Source organism: Python bivittatus, unplaced genomic scaffold (assembly GCF_059951505.1).
Source record: "Python bivittatus isolate LINGU-HERP-01145 unplaced genomic scaffold, Pbiv_v1 ctg000840_np1212, whole genome shotgun sequence".
Classification (NCBI taxonomy): Eukaryota; Metazoa; Chordata; class Lepidosauria; order Squamata; family Pythonidae; genus Python; species Python bivittatus.
In genome coordinates, this window is record NW_028277113.1 from 26569095 (window position 1) to 26584462 (window position 15368).

General features: G+C 38.2%; 1 protein-coding gene across 2 annotated transcripts in view; it reads left to right on the forward strand.

Moving 5' to 3' along the window:
- RTTN (rotatin) overlaps positions 1-12211 on the forward strand; it is a 106193-nt gene extending 93982 nt beyond the window's left edge. For both annotated transcript variants that reach the window (XM_088130579.1, XM_088130580.1), the window contains 4 exons: positions 1803-2070; positions 4528-4631; positions 6464-6533; positions 8819-12211. In XM_088130579.1, the coding sequence (XP_087986705.1) occupies positions 1803-2070; positions 4528-4631; positions 6464-6533; positions 8819-8901 (525 nt within the window). In that variant the 3' untranslated portion in view covers positions 8902-12211. The remainder of the gene's footprint in view (positions 1-1802; positions 2071-4527; positions 4632-6463; positions 6534-8818) is intronic.
- Positions 12212-15368: the final 3157 nt, after the last annotated feature.

A 15368-nucleotide genomic window follows, 5' to 3' on the forward strand; every position in this document is an offset into this window, starting at 1 on the left:
ATGGAGCAATCGCCTATCTGCATAGCTTTTCCTGACAGCATCTTGAGATACATGTTTATATCTGAAGGAAGCTTCCTTTGGAGGCTTCTAAATTAATTAATGGATGTCTGTTTAATTTCACATGTCTGACAGGCTCAGAATACATATATTCATGCAGATAGCTGGCCTTAAACATCTACAGGAAGCATCTGGCAATTTAAAGCTTCTACATTTTGTGTATCTGAGTTTTTTCTGTAGTGACACAGAGGAATAAGCAACAGCCCTACGCACAGTTGCGGAAACTATAACAAGCTCCATTTGCAGCACATTTGTAAATGTTACGGCTTGTGTACCCCCCAAATGCTCCTTTGCCTGCGGTCAGCCTCTTCTAGCCAAAAAAATCTTCTTTGGAGAAGTTCCTCCTTTTCCATGAGACTTTGTGCAAGCTCTTCAAAGATCTTATGTCACACCAGAGTTTGTATGCTGTATCTTCCTTATTTACAGTGTTTCTCAAACCAAATTGTTTCTCTGACAAATTGTTATACTGTGCAGTGAGAAATTTTCTACTGGCTTGCAGAAAAAATCCCATGAAATTGCTTTTGCATTCTGTTTATGTTTCTTTGGCTCCTGTCTTTTTTTGTTTCCATATATGTCTCAGTTATTATTAAGTTGATAGTGATGGAATATGTTTTGTGTACAGCTTTATAAATAATCCATCTGATTATAATTACAGTGGTACTTCGGTTCACGAACTTAATTCGTTCCGTGACTCTGGTCGCAAACCGAATTGGTCGTGAACTGAATCAAATTTTCCCATAAGATTCAATGTAAATACGGTTAATCCGTTCTGACCCCTCTGAATTTGGTCGCCAACTGATTTTTGATCGCGTCCCGAATCAAATTTCCCCATAAGGTTCAATGTAATTACGGTTAATCCGTTCTGAACCATATGTTGTTGTTTTTTTTAAACCGCAAAAATATGACACAAAGTACAGCACGAAGAGAGAGAAAGCTAACCTTGCTCGACGCGACTTCTGGCGTGGAGGACAGGAAGGCGGGTGGGGAGGCGGATATTGCTTGGAGGGAGAGTCCCCCTCCCTACAGGAACCCGTGACCACGTGACCCGTGACCACGTGTCATGGGAGGGAAAATGGCCGCGGATTCTGTTCGTAACCCGATCCGGCGTTCGCGAACGGAGGCAAAATTTTGCGAACGGAGCTGTTTGTGAACCGAATTGTTCGTGAACAGAAGTGTTCGTGAACCGAGGTACCACTATATATTTCCAGATTACCTACTTGGGATTGAAAAAACAGTGTTGGAAGACAGGGAATTTATTTTACTTTTACAAACAACACCACTGAAATTGTTGTGAAAAAGTGGTCCATTTTCAAGTATTGTTGAAATGTTTTTACTTGTACAAAATTTTAGCCAATGAGATGGTTTGCACAGGCCAGGATTATCAGTTGAAGTTCTGACCAGGGTAAGACAGAAATGGGGGATTTAGAGCTCCTCGGATGTTGGTGAACTACAACTCCCAATATCCATTGCCACCAACTAGCCAGATTGTTGGAAGTTCCAGTTTAGCCACGCCTAGAGCACCAGAAGTTCCTCATCTCAACACTGGGAACAAAATATGCTGCAGTTGGAAGGGTAACTCAGAACAGAGGAAGCTAATTTATTCAAATATAACAATAAAATGTCTAGTTTAACATCTTATTCAGTATTTCCAGAGAGGAGTTGTACTGTGGGAAGTAATGTGTTTGTAAATTAATTGTGAAAAGATACTCCTTAGTAATAACATATTTTCTCCTGTCCTACTTTAGAATAATTTTCTACAGAATTTTTTGTCACTGTCATTGCCAAAAGGAGGAAATAAAAGCCTCAGTGTGCTGGCTATTGCTTGGATAAAACTCTTACTAAATTTATCGTTTGGAGAAGATGGACAGCAAATGATTGTGAAATTGAATGGTGGCTTGGATCAACTTATAGAGATGGCCAAATATAAACACAGAAACAATCCATACATGATCCTTCTGATTCTGCACAATATCTGCTTTAGTCCAGCCAACAAACCCAAGATACTAGCAAATGGTAAATACAGACTGTTTGGATTTAAGCTATTCTTCCCAACTAAGGGCCCTTTAGACATACAGTATGAGGTTACAACTAGCCAAAGTATTGGGTTGAGGAAAGATGGAGCTAGAGCTTATGAAGTAACCCCAGTGTAGGAGCTAGAGCTTATGAAATAACCCTAGTATATAATTTTATTGTCAAAATTAGCATGCTACGGTAAAGGGCCCACATATTATTGTGAGCAGTTGTCTCTTCCCTGGCCAGATAAGATCCAGTGTTAGGATCAGAGGATCCTGGCTCACTATTCTGGTAGACTACTACACAAGATTTTCAGCAAGCAGTCCTCTTCAGCACTCAGCATATGTTGAAGGTGAGACAGGGTTGGGGGAGGGGGAAGACCTAAAGAAAGACAATAGATGGGAGAGAATGTAGGCTGGTGGCCAAGAAAGAGAGAAGTTCATGTAAGGTTAGGGCTACCACATCCAGGCTGGAGAAATCCAGATAAATAGGAGCACAGAGTTAGAGTTCTCTGCTGCCACAGTACTCCTCTGGATCTGGAGCTTGTTCAGAGTCCACCCATTTCCCATCACTGAAATATTCAAAACTTCATTGACTTTTTTTTTCATGGAATGACCATAACAGTCCATTGAACCATCGCCAAATTGAAACAGTTCAGTGGAAGATTTGGAATGTTTCTCAATGATTTTCAGTTTTGTGCATAGCCCTAGTTTTTCCACACTGAAGCTAACAAATTATATGTTTGGTATATTATCCAATGATATATTTAATTAATTTATAAGTTACAATAGTTCAGATAGTGCATAGCATTAAAAAACCCACAGACCATAACAAAAGTTAGAAAATTATAGCTAAAAAGCTATATATTCAGGAAAGCAAATTCTAGAAAAAGCTGTCAAAACACAAGTCTGTTAACAAACTTACTGCAGTACTTGACAGCTATCATGCATAATCTGGAGATGTTCTAGGGATTGCAAAAGAGGGCCATACCCATGACCACTAGGGCCACAATAAGTGATGTCCTGCACTTTGCTACATCTAGGAATGAACTAACAGCTTTGTAGCTATTTATGTATAGAATGAGTGAAATATGCTTCATTTAGTTATTCCCTAGTATCTCCTGGTAGGCACTACTGAAATGTCAAAGTTGTCTTCAAGGAGAAACCCAGTGCTCAACAATTGTTCAACTCAGAGGTTAATAAAAAAAAATGGAGAAATGTGACTGGTGAGGTTGCTGCTGATGCTTAGTTAGCCCTAAACTACAATCCTGCTTCTTCAAAACAAATATAAACCCCAGCTGTCTGGCTGTCTCTCCGTCTGGCTGTCTTGATGGATTGATTGTTATCTTTCCGAAGTCCCTTAGCTCAAGTGAACTGAGCTGCTGTCATTTCTGGATTGATTTATCAATCAGTCAAATATAGACTGACCTAGAACTTCCACTATTTTCTTCATCTGTTATTTGTGAAAGGACACGTGTTATGAAAGGGATGGAGGGCACTCGTGGTGTGTTACAAAATTATACAACTTCCCTGGCATCTGTAAGCTAGATGTGAATATCTGACCTGGAAAAGCTTTGTGTCAGCAAGTATTCAGTGCAGGAGTTTATGTAGCAACATCACTGTTACATGTATCATATTATAATTATAATTATCATAATATAAAAATAATAATGTATCATAACAATAAAAGCACAATCTTGGCTTGCTGTGAACACCAGTGGTTGCCAAGTTCATCTCCACTGGAAGCAAGGGTGGAAAATAAAGCTATTGTTCTTCTCATGAGAATTCCTAAAGTTTCTGCCTCCAATTTCCTGGACACATTCCTGAAGCATTTATTATTGAGCTCCAAAATCTTCTTAAAATGTAGCTGAACTGAAGGATAATCTAATTGATGTTCTGACCAAAATGATAATAGGAAATCAAGTGCAATAGAAAGTAACTTTTTGGAGGCACAATCAGAAAGCTTGCATGAAAGAATTATTGAGGGTTTTTTTTTTTTAATAGACTAGGTAATGTTTATCAATGGTAAATAGTATATTGCCAGTAACCTAAGTCCTGAAACCTTGGCATCATTTCTTACATCCAGATTTATTTTTACATTTACTAGGGATCTGCAGCAGCCTAGACTTGAAGGGGGAAAGGTGGATCATAGAGTACCTCTGGGCATCTTCTTAAAGAAGCTGACATGCCTGAATTAAAGAGCTGCCAACTGATGATCCATATCACCTTTTCCCTTTCAAATCTGGATCACCATGCACTGTCCTTTTTAATATAAATACAACAGAAGCTATAGATGTTACCTGAAATGAAACTCTTGTGACTTATATAAACCCATGTATCACTGTAATATTTATCACAGGAAGAGACAAATTACTCACAAGAATGCATCGGAGAAGCTGAAATTGTGATATAATAGCCTTTTGTTAGATACGTGTGTGGCCTTTTGTCTTCTTCCTAGATAAAGCTGTTGCATTACTATCTGCCTGTCTGGAAAGTGATAGCTCTATAGCTCGAAGAATAGGAGCATCTGCAATTTGGGCTTTGCTTCACAATTATCAGAAGGTTAGTATTTTAAAACTGAGGGTTTTTCTTCTGATGTGTTCACACAGGAGCACTGTAATTTTTAGTTAGGTACTAATCCCTGAGTTTGTGTATGTATGCACACATAATACATATACACACAGATACATGTGTCTCTACACACATATAAACACACTTCCACCTAGCTTACATTTCCATAACGTGGTCAATAATACGGTCTATTTCCATTGAACATGGTCCATGAAATCAATCAACAAATCATAGAAACATAGAATGTAAGAGTTGGAAGGGTCCAGCGGCAACTGCAGCAAACCGCAATGTCAAAATGATGTCACACATGTGATGGTATCATGACAGAAATGTCCCCATTATGCACTCACATCCCAACATCTGATGCAAGTGTATAAGTTGCTGCATGCGTATGATGATGTTGCCATGTACGTGTCATTAACCCTTCCCCACCCCCTGACTAATCTAGTCCACTGCTGGAGCAGATGAAAAAGCATGCAGCAAAAAATAGCCGATCCTATTTCGGTCAAGAACATACTGCTTAACCCTTGAAGATTATTTTGGTCTTTCAGCATAGGTAAGCTAAACTAAAAAAAATAAAATTCTTAAGCCAGTCTCTCTCTTTCTCTCTTTATATTTGCTGGGTCCAAATGTTTATTATAAAAAAGGTCACAGATAAAGTTCTTTTTTTTTCCTTTATGCAATGTATGAAAGCACATTATCTTTCCCTGAATGTAGATCTGGCAAATAAACTGCTATTTTGTTTCACAAATTGCAAGTCAGGTTCCCCTGGAAGTGTGTTTATATGTGTGTAGAGACACATGTATCTGTGTTCCCCCTGTTTGGTCTTTTTTCTCTTCATTCTCTTATCGGGGATTTCTGCATCTAGCCTCTGCTGTCCCTTCTCCAGAAATTTCTTCCCAAGGAAATAGAACAAATATGTTTGTCAATATTCTGTTACATTCCAGAGCTTAAAAAATGAGCGTCGGAGGCTTCTCTGTCATCCAAGATGGGAAAGGCATACAGGTCAATAGTCTCCTACAAAGTGCTTATTGCATGACAATGACTAAGATTATAGCTGTGGGTTCAAGATATTAAAGCTCCATCAAGGCTTTAATAGATGGAGAGGTCTGAAGACTTCTAGCCCATTTTCCAGCTCTATGACTCTACTCCTCTCACTCTACAACTGCTACTCATTGCTGTGTCGGAATCCAGGCCTGGCTTTGTCTGGTTTACACTAGAATGTGATAGACAACTCCTTTTACATATATCTTTTCTTATTCCTACATTCCTGTTCTGAATATAATTCATGAAGCTCTTACCATTGTTATGAATGAAACTGATGATTAGGATGCATCTGCTTAAACCATACATTTTTCTTTTCCTTCTAATTAAAAAAAACGTTTAACAAAGTTTTTGCATTATATATTAATTTAGCAAACATTTTTTTAAAGACAGTGTTTGTTACCCTGTAAAAAAACAGCCTATGCTTGTTCTAGTGCTACTCTATTAATTGTGTTAGTCATAATGCTGGTTCATATTCAATAGGGAGCATTCTGTTATGCTAAGCATTGCAAACAGCTACTGTATGTTTGAAAAAATTGCCTCTCCTTTTTATTGCAATCTTTCACTGAACTTGTTTTCTCTCTCCTGCTCTACCCTGCACTGCCCCTCCTCCATCAAACAATTCACAGTAGTACCTTCATGTTTTGCATTCTTAAGTTTCTGAATGTCATAGCCTCATGGCCTGCTGCCAAGGAAGGAGTAAGACGAAGGAATGATTTGAAGAGCATCAGCACAGGGGAATTAACAATCATTGAATTTATTCTTTTTTTGTGCTACAGGCAAAAGTGACTTTGAAGAATCCATCAATAAAAAGAAGGGTAGAAGAAGCTTTTATGTTGGGAAAGAAAAGTATGTTATTAATAAGTTTGGTTTCCATCTCAAATGAATAGCATCTGATTTGTGAATATGTGTTCAGTATTCAACTTCGCCCAAGAACACAACACTGGGGCTTGCATAAGTTGGGGGGGGGGGAACAGGGGGATATTCTCAGTGCAAATGGCAACATAAGTCAACAAACTTTCTAAATGTTTATGAGTTATGAATACTACTTTTTAAAATCCATTTGCATGGATGGATGGATGGATGGATGGATGGATGGATGGATGGATGGATGGATGGATGGATACATGGATGGATGGATACATGGATGGATGGATACATGGATGGATGGATGGATGGATACATGGATGATTTGGAAATGACTTCATTGGGACAAACTGAAATAGCACTAAAGACTGTCCAGCATGTGAGTTCTAATGTCAGGTAAGATGTTAGAAAAAGCCAGGGGATGGGGAATAAGCAAGAAAGTCCAAACATTGGTTCTGATGTTTTAGCTATAAATTTTGCAATTCAGAGTTATAAGATGAAAATTGTAGGTAGAATGCATTTGTTAGTGAGAAACATCATGATTATCCAGCTGCACTTATTATTCAAGTACAACAAAAAATGGTTGCTTCCTGGCTCTTGCCAGCGGGTGAGGCTCCTGCCTGGCAGACAGTCAAAGTAAAGGAAATTGCCAGCCTAATATCAGCACAGCTGGAAAGTAATTTTGGATAATTCACTAGATAAAAAGTCAGTTAAGCCCTCCCCCTAGTTTTTCAAGGAAAAACGTTAAATTGTATTTGATGAGCTGAATATTACAGATATTTTTATAGTTTAATGAGATTTTTCTTTATAAGATATTGATTAAACTTTTAGAGAAATATAATCTATAATTTTTTTTAAAAAAAAAGGTGTACCATGAGCACACTGTATTTTATATTAAGAGAAATCTGTAATGTTTCCCATGGATATTCTTGAACATTATGATTTGGTAGCTGCATGTGCTTTTAGAAGTATTTCATCTTCTGAGATGCTCTTGATTTATTTTCACATCTATTTCTTGATTCAACCATAAAACATTTCAGTAAAAGAAAAAAAAATAGAATATCAAGATAATGATTTCAAAAGCCGACTTGTATGGCCTCCTCTAGAGAACCAGATGTGGATTATCTTCTTTTACATCCAAGCTAGTTACCTAGTGAAATAGCTATATAGTGAAGCAAAAGAATAACTTGTATAATTAGCACAAGCAGCGCTCTCATTAAATCATAATGAGTTGTACAGAAGCTTGTGCACACAGACTCAATTTAACGTCTGTGCAAGGATGAAAATAGAATTTCCAAAAGTAGAGAAGCTTAATTCTAGTAAAAGGACATTTGCCAAAATTAGAAAAAAAAAATGTAAGAATTAAGCATGCGCTTCAATCCTTTCTATAGAAATAAACACTTTTTTAAAATGTTAGTTTGTGCCCTATTTTGCATACTAAATGTATGGTTAACACATAGTGAATTAAGATATTCTCAAACTTTGAATAACCAATGGGATGTTCAGATGAACAGCTCCTGTAGGGCCAACTTTGGTAATCCCATTCCATCATGGCAGTGTACAGCTGTGCTGATGAAGGCTTGGTTTATTAAGACTATGTAAAACTGACATTACAATTATAATCTTTCTATTCTTTGTCGCTAAGTAGAACATCCACCTTCTTGACATTTTCCATTTTTTATTGATTCATGGGGGGAAAAAGCCTACATACATGCAGGAGAAGAAGCAAGTTATGTAACCACCGGGACAGCCAAAAGCACTTCTGTTCTAGAACAGATTAATTTCAAGGATGTGGCATTCTATGTGTAATATAATGTGCATTATGCTCTAACTCGTAGGAGGGAGTATCAAATGAGACAGTGTTTGGACAAAGGACCGATACATTCCTCACCCATTCAAATAAGTTTGTAGGGCTATATTATGTAATATATTGTAATATTGCCTAAGAGTATTGAATAATTGAGAATGGTCTGTAGAACAGTGTGGTGCCTAGGTTTAAACCTAGGCACCACACTATAACCAGATAGGGTTGGAAAGACCCATGTTAGAAACTCTGGAGAGGCCCTGCTAGTCAGTGGGACTCAGCTGCCAGATTTTGATGAAAAATGTATTTTAATTTAATATGACTAAGGACTAAATAATGGAATATCAGAATTGTGACTATTCACAACACCATGAAAATGTCAGAGGTGTAGCTGTTATTTCTCTTTTCAACTGGGACATTTATCTCCTATTTAAAAAGTTAATGCAGTTCCCTCCCCTTTTAGGTCTTGAACAGCCACAAGAAAGTCAAGAGGAAGCCTACTACTTAAAGTGCCTGGAAACACTTGTGCAGCTTCTCAGCAGTTGACAGACACCATGTTAACACAGGGCACATCAGTAGGACTGGCTTCTCCAGAAGGCATCAGAACTAAAATGGCATATTAAATATGAAATCCCTTGCACTAGATTATCTACCAAGAAAAGTGGGGGGAAATGCACATTTTTTGACTTAATAGAAGAGTCTGTCATACCAAAGAATGTATAGTAAATGTTTCCATGGAAACACTGTTCCAGCATTATGATGTTACAGGTGGTCGATGTAAGAAAGTAATGAAATAACTGATTTTAATTATGTAAATTGTAATTATGTGAATGTGTTTGCAGTGTTTGAGCTTGTATTAATAAAGAGGTCTGTTTTATTAATGCCATTGTGAAAAGAAGGGTTGCCTCTTTGTGACAGTGACCCAGTCCTGAGTTAAAAGAAGGGGACTCTGCATCTGTTGCTGCGCTCTAGCCAGCTTCTCAAGTGCTGGAGGTCCATGGAGACATCAGTGGTAGTCAAATGTTTCTAGAGGAGATTGAGGGGGAAAGATCATGGCAAGAAAAATGTAAGCCTGAGATGTAAAATATGCTAATGTATGTTTAGCCTGTCACATAGGTTGCTCTTTAAAAAAAAAAAAAACAGAACAGGATTGTTTGACCAATAGTGAAATGTCCACTCTGTCATGCTTAGGATGCCAAGTCAAGTAACCTGATCTTACATTTTGTACTGCTCCCTTCCCTGGGAAGATGTGAAGAGATCAAAGAAATGTCATAAGTTCCTTCATCCAATCACCTTCTTTCTCTCATAGTCACAGTGATGAGCGCCTTATTTTAACATAAATATTTTACATCTATGTGCATTTTTTAAAAAATGTGCATTTAAAAAAATCTGTTCCCTTTAGTTATGAATAAATTCCCTTTAGTTGAATTTGAAATGCAAAAATTACATTTCAGTACTGTTAAATAATGTGCGTCTGCTTTAGATCTTGCTGAAGGTTTTTAATCACTGATGTTCAGAGCAGTGACTAGCATAATGGTTGGTTGGTTGGTTATTTATTTATTTCCCAGCAGCCCCCCGCCAAAAAAAAGATCACAAGTTTTTGATTCTTATTTTCTAGCAGAATAAGCATCACTTACTCTGATATTTGACACATATCAGTTTGTATGTCTTTTAATTTCTCTATTGTATAATTTAGGTCACTTTCAGTTACTTCATTTGATTTACCATTGTTTCAAAGAAGTAGAAACTAATAAAATGGTGCTTCCTTGAAAAGCACGACTAAATGAAAGGCCATTTTCTAAACCAAATGCTTGATTGACTGATTGACTGATTAATAGTGATTTGAGTGCTCCATCTAATAATTTCTGCTTGGTCACATTCTCACAATCAAATGCTGAACTGAAAGTTCTAAATGAGGTATAGCTGCATTAGGAATCAGTTTTATAAGAGAATATATCAGCATCATATCTAAGACCATAAAATGTTGGTGATGTTTACTTGGTAGAAATTAATGCCAGAGGCTTAAGTTTTTGCATATACCTGAATATCAGAGAAATTATCTCAAGCTACTTTTGATCCAATACCATTTTACAGGAAGCTTAGAGTATGTTTACCATCTCTTAATAATTCACCAATTAATGTCTACCAATTCCAGTTGATTATGTGAACGGGTTCCTTTGGAAGATACTGTGTCCTGGATAACAGTTGTACATGTAGTGTACAGCTAAGTATGAGCCACCTCCTAAATTTCAGGTTATTCTTGTTGGATATTTTAATGGAATAAAAATCATTCTTAAAATATAAATGAAAGGAAAAGACCTAGCAGCAACATGACATTTTCTATGATAATTGCTGTTGAGGCTTCACAGTTTAGGAAGAAAAAATGGCAAGTGTGGCCACAATGTATGAAAGATCTAAATTCTGTGTGTTGTGGAGGAAATTCGTAACATAGTGGAAATAGCAAGTAAAGTCTGTGGGTTGCTTGTTGAAAACCATAGATTGAAAGATAAATTGTCGGTTGCAACTGCAACAAAGCAAAGGGCAAATATTTCAGCTGCAAAACATCACACAGAGGCATCAGACAACATGTCATCAAAATTACTACATTTTTCCTATACTAGAAATTTTTAAATGCGTATACAAGCATTTAGGTCAGAAATGCATTGGTGGCAAAGGTGCAGCCAGACCCCCCTCTTGCTGGAGGTGGGGGTCAAAAAAGTCAAGATGGTGGGCATACATGCTCACTTGGAGCCCATCCCTCTTTAACGTGCATCACATGCATGTAAAAAGAGGCCAGGCTTTGATCATATCTCACACCCACATTCTAATATATTGTGAATCATCTTGGATTCACCTGTTCAACGAAAGGGCTAGAGTTTCAAATTTAAAATAAACCTCTTTAATCAATTTAATCCCAAATTTATTAAAAGTCAAGAACCCCCTTGTTAATCTTCAAATTATAACCTTGGCCCAGTCTTTCCCTTCGAAACCCCATGTTGGATACCTACTATTTAGATTATGTTAAAAGAGATTAATTGCAGTCTGACTTTTTTGCCCTGCAGTAGCTGTGTAATAATGAGACTAGATGAACACAGCAGTGTCTGCAAGGTCAAAACATTCAAAATTTCTCTTTCAATGTTATTAATTATATTTAAAGTTTACATGATTGCTAATATGTTTTCTTTAGCTGATATGGTTTTTTAAACTTAATTATGACTGTATAATACTGATATAGTCTCTTACAAGGATGCGTATCTCATATAAATAATGATCTGCTACTTTGAACTGTGAAGCAATGGATTTTATCAGAAACTTTCTCCAGCAATGCTATAGAGCAGATCTTATCATACCATCTACCCATTGAGATATTATCTAGATTATCCCATTACTTGGAAATAATTAATTTGGCTGTTAAAAGTAGAACTTTGATTAGTGTTTTACTTTGCAATTTTTGTTGTGACCCTCAAATATAGATAGTAAACTCAATTTGGAGAAATATGGAGAAAACTCCATTTTTTTGGTTTATCAATGGTGTATCTAGCATATTTGACACCCAGGTGCCTCCACTCATTGCATCGCACCACAAGGCCCAGAAGTATCACTGGTCCCATCTCTATCACTGCACCACTTACTGCCTGCATCTGCGGCAGTCTGGTCTCACACCCCACCTTTGGTTCATTGCTGTTGTCCAGCTATGCATGACTAAACTCATTAAAATCTTCCCAAAATCTGAAACTTTTATATCACATTCCTACCAAAGGTGAAAGAATGTTCCCTTTGGTTTAAGCCTTGCCAACAGTTCAGTGAATGGCTGGTGTGGGTCTTCCGGGCTGTGTGGCCGTGGTCTTGAAGTCTTGTTTCCTAACGTTTCGCCAGCACCTGTGACCGGCATCTTCAGAGTGCAGGAGCACAGACAGGAGCAGTTCTCTCTGTGCCCAGGGTGAAGTGAAGTGAAGAACACGAAAGACACTGCAGACTACAGCAACCAGAAAAATCTGCAGTAGCTGAACATGCTCTCAAGCACACTGGACACAAAATCCTATTTGAAAACACAGAGATACTGGACAACACCAACAGCCACTATACCAGGCTATACCGGGAAGCCATTGAGATTCACAAACACCAGCACAGTTTCAATAAAAAAGAGGAGAGTCTAAAAATCAACAAAACCTGGCTACCAATCCTGAAAAATACAGCCTGCAAAAGGTCAACGAACTCAGCTCAACCACCAGGACATGTGAACAGTTCACACAATGAACTTGCTAATCACCCCCAGCAGCCCCTCGTTAACAATTCAATAGAAGAAAAAACCCTGCCTAATCCCCAGGAAAATACACACAGATGCTGACTCCAAAACAAGCAGCCACTCAGTAACCCAACCCCCCCCCACCCCCCCCAGATCTCTATAAATACCCACAGAAGGGTCACTTCACCCTGGGCACAGAGAGAACTGCTCCTGTCTGTGCTCCTGCACTCTGAAGATGCCGGTCACAGGTGCTGGCGAAACGTTAGGAAACAAGACTTCAAGACCACGGCCACACAGCCCAGAAGACCCACACCAGCCATCGTATGCCGGCCGTGAAAGCCTTCGACAGTTCAGTGAATATTTACAAGTTACACTTTTAAAAAAAAATCAAGATGGTTGTGGCAGCGTGATCAAAGCCCTGCCCTTTCTCTACGGACAGAGCTTCAACCACATTGCTGCAACCGCCATTTTAATTTCTTTTCCTGCTGCAGATACCACCACAAGCTACTTACCATTTACAATGTGCTAAATTCTTACATTTATCAGAACTTCTGCTCTAACTACACAAATGTTTTCAAGAATCTCTTCAGGAGATGCTCAAAAAAAGTCAAGATAACAGCAATGGTGCAAACCAGATAGAATGTCAATTGCACTGTCATGACCACCATTTTGACTTTTTTTTGCCATACCCTACTGACACCCCTGGAGTTTTTCAATGTTGCCAAGATTTTATAACTTTAATCTCTTTCTTTTGTATGCTAATTGCTGCTTCTGCATAGTCTGGGAAAGATAGTTCCTGAAATGAAGCATCTTCCACTCTGTGTAGAGGAATCAGAAGCACACGCAGCAATGCCTTTGCCCATGAAGCCTTCCTTGATGCTACCTGGGAAATATGGATGGTCTTGAAGCCCCCATCATTCTTTGATGCTAACTAGAAAATGTCCTTTGGGTGGAAAAATAATACACCAAGAAGTTATTGTAAAAACTGTCCACTTGACAAAGCAAGCTAAATTAATGTCCTCAGATTTTTTGCACCAAAACATATGTATCAAGAGGCATCTTTTGCAGGAATGGGTTGAACATCCTTCATTTAAGACAAAGCTGTGTGTTTGATCAAATGGCAGTTTTATCTTGGGAGCTTGCAAAAGCATGAAGTCAATCTCAGACAAGAAGTAGGCTTTCCTCCTCTTCAGTGTTTCTGCAGCTTCTAGTCAGGACCCTTTGCCAGATTCAGTCAGGACTTTTCAGAGAGAAATTAAAATCCAGAATAGCTATCTGATTTAAGAAGGATAAAATATAAATGATAAGATAATCAGATGAAATGTGCAGTTCCAAATGTTGGGGAAGTTACAGTGAGATCCTTGTGCTGCTGCTGCCTCTGGCTCATCCTGTCCTGAGTTTTATGCACCCCTTTAAATCAAAATAACTATCTACCTCTGATGGTGGTATAGTGCAAGGTGTAATTTATGTTGGCACACTGCTTTGCAGCCCTTGGATAATACATCTGATATGGGAAAGCGCATTGTGCTGCTGTCCTCAGTAGAGCCTTTCATGTGACATTTTACTGAGTAACTTTAAATTAAATATGATGGAATTTCTGCATATCATCCTTGGAATGTTACAACATGAACAATGAAATGTTTATCTTCTTTTCCAGTATCTCCATTTCACAGCTAGGTGATACAGACTGGGAAATTATGTTTCAGCCAATGTCATTTCTTATAATACTATTAAGATTGTCTTTTGTAACTTGATCTATATTTGCTGTCTAATATACAGCTTTTGTCTATTGGATTAAAACTGAATTTATTTATTTGATTGATTGATTGATTGGTATAGCCACCCATCTTGCACATATGATTCTGGGCAGCTTACAAGGATTAAAAACACACAGAAAAACCAACAACATATAACTCCAGGCACTCAAGGATAAACAATAACCCTACTCAGAAGATGGGGGGGGGAGCACACATTGACAACGGCAGCGCTCATCTAACCATCTGGCCCAAATGTCTGGAGAAAAGCCAGGTCTTCAGAGTCTTATGGAAGACAATCAAGGTTGGGGCCATACTGGGAGGATGCTGTTCCACAGGGCAGGTGCTGCTATTGAGAAGGCATGACTCCAGGATCTAACAAGATGACATTGTTTCATAGAGGGGACCTGGAGCATGCTCCCTCTGCTAGATCTGGTGGTCTGTGCAAAACCAATGGAGGAGTGCTTACAAACATTTACATCTTTTGAAATAACTAGGAGCTTTCCTATGTTGGAGAATAGGAATGTATTAGTGATTCTAAAAAATGAATTGGGAGATATAAAGCTCCATCCGTAAGTCTAGATCAACTCAGTTTTTGCAGACTTTCCTATCTGCACTATTAGGGGTCCCAATAATTGAACTGCTTACCTAGCAACTATGGGCGGAGCTATGAAAGTTGTAGTCTTTCTGCTTAATTGATCAGACCTGGAGCGTGTCCACTCTAGCTGACCTCACCCAACAAACATACAAACAAGTAATGGAATAAGAAAATAAAAAGTAGGAACTAATGTCTTTCTGATAATATTTTCCAATGACTTGCAAGAAGTTAGGGGCAGAACTTGACTTACAAAAACTTCCCTTTGCTTCTTCCTAATACTGCCAATATGGTCCTGCTATGCCAAAATGAGTGCTGGAGGGACCCCTGGCAATATTGCCAAGAGCACCGATGCTCCTACTAGGTTTACACAGGAGCTCCTATAATCCAACCCACAGAACAGCCAATATTCTAAGTA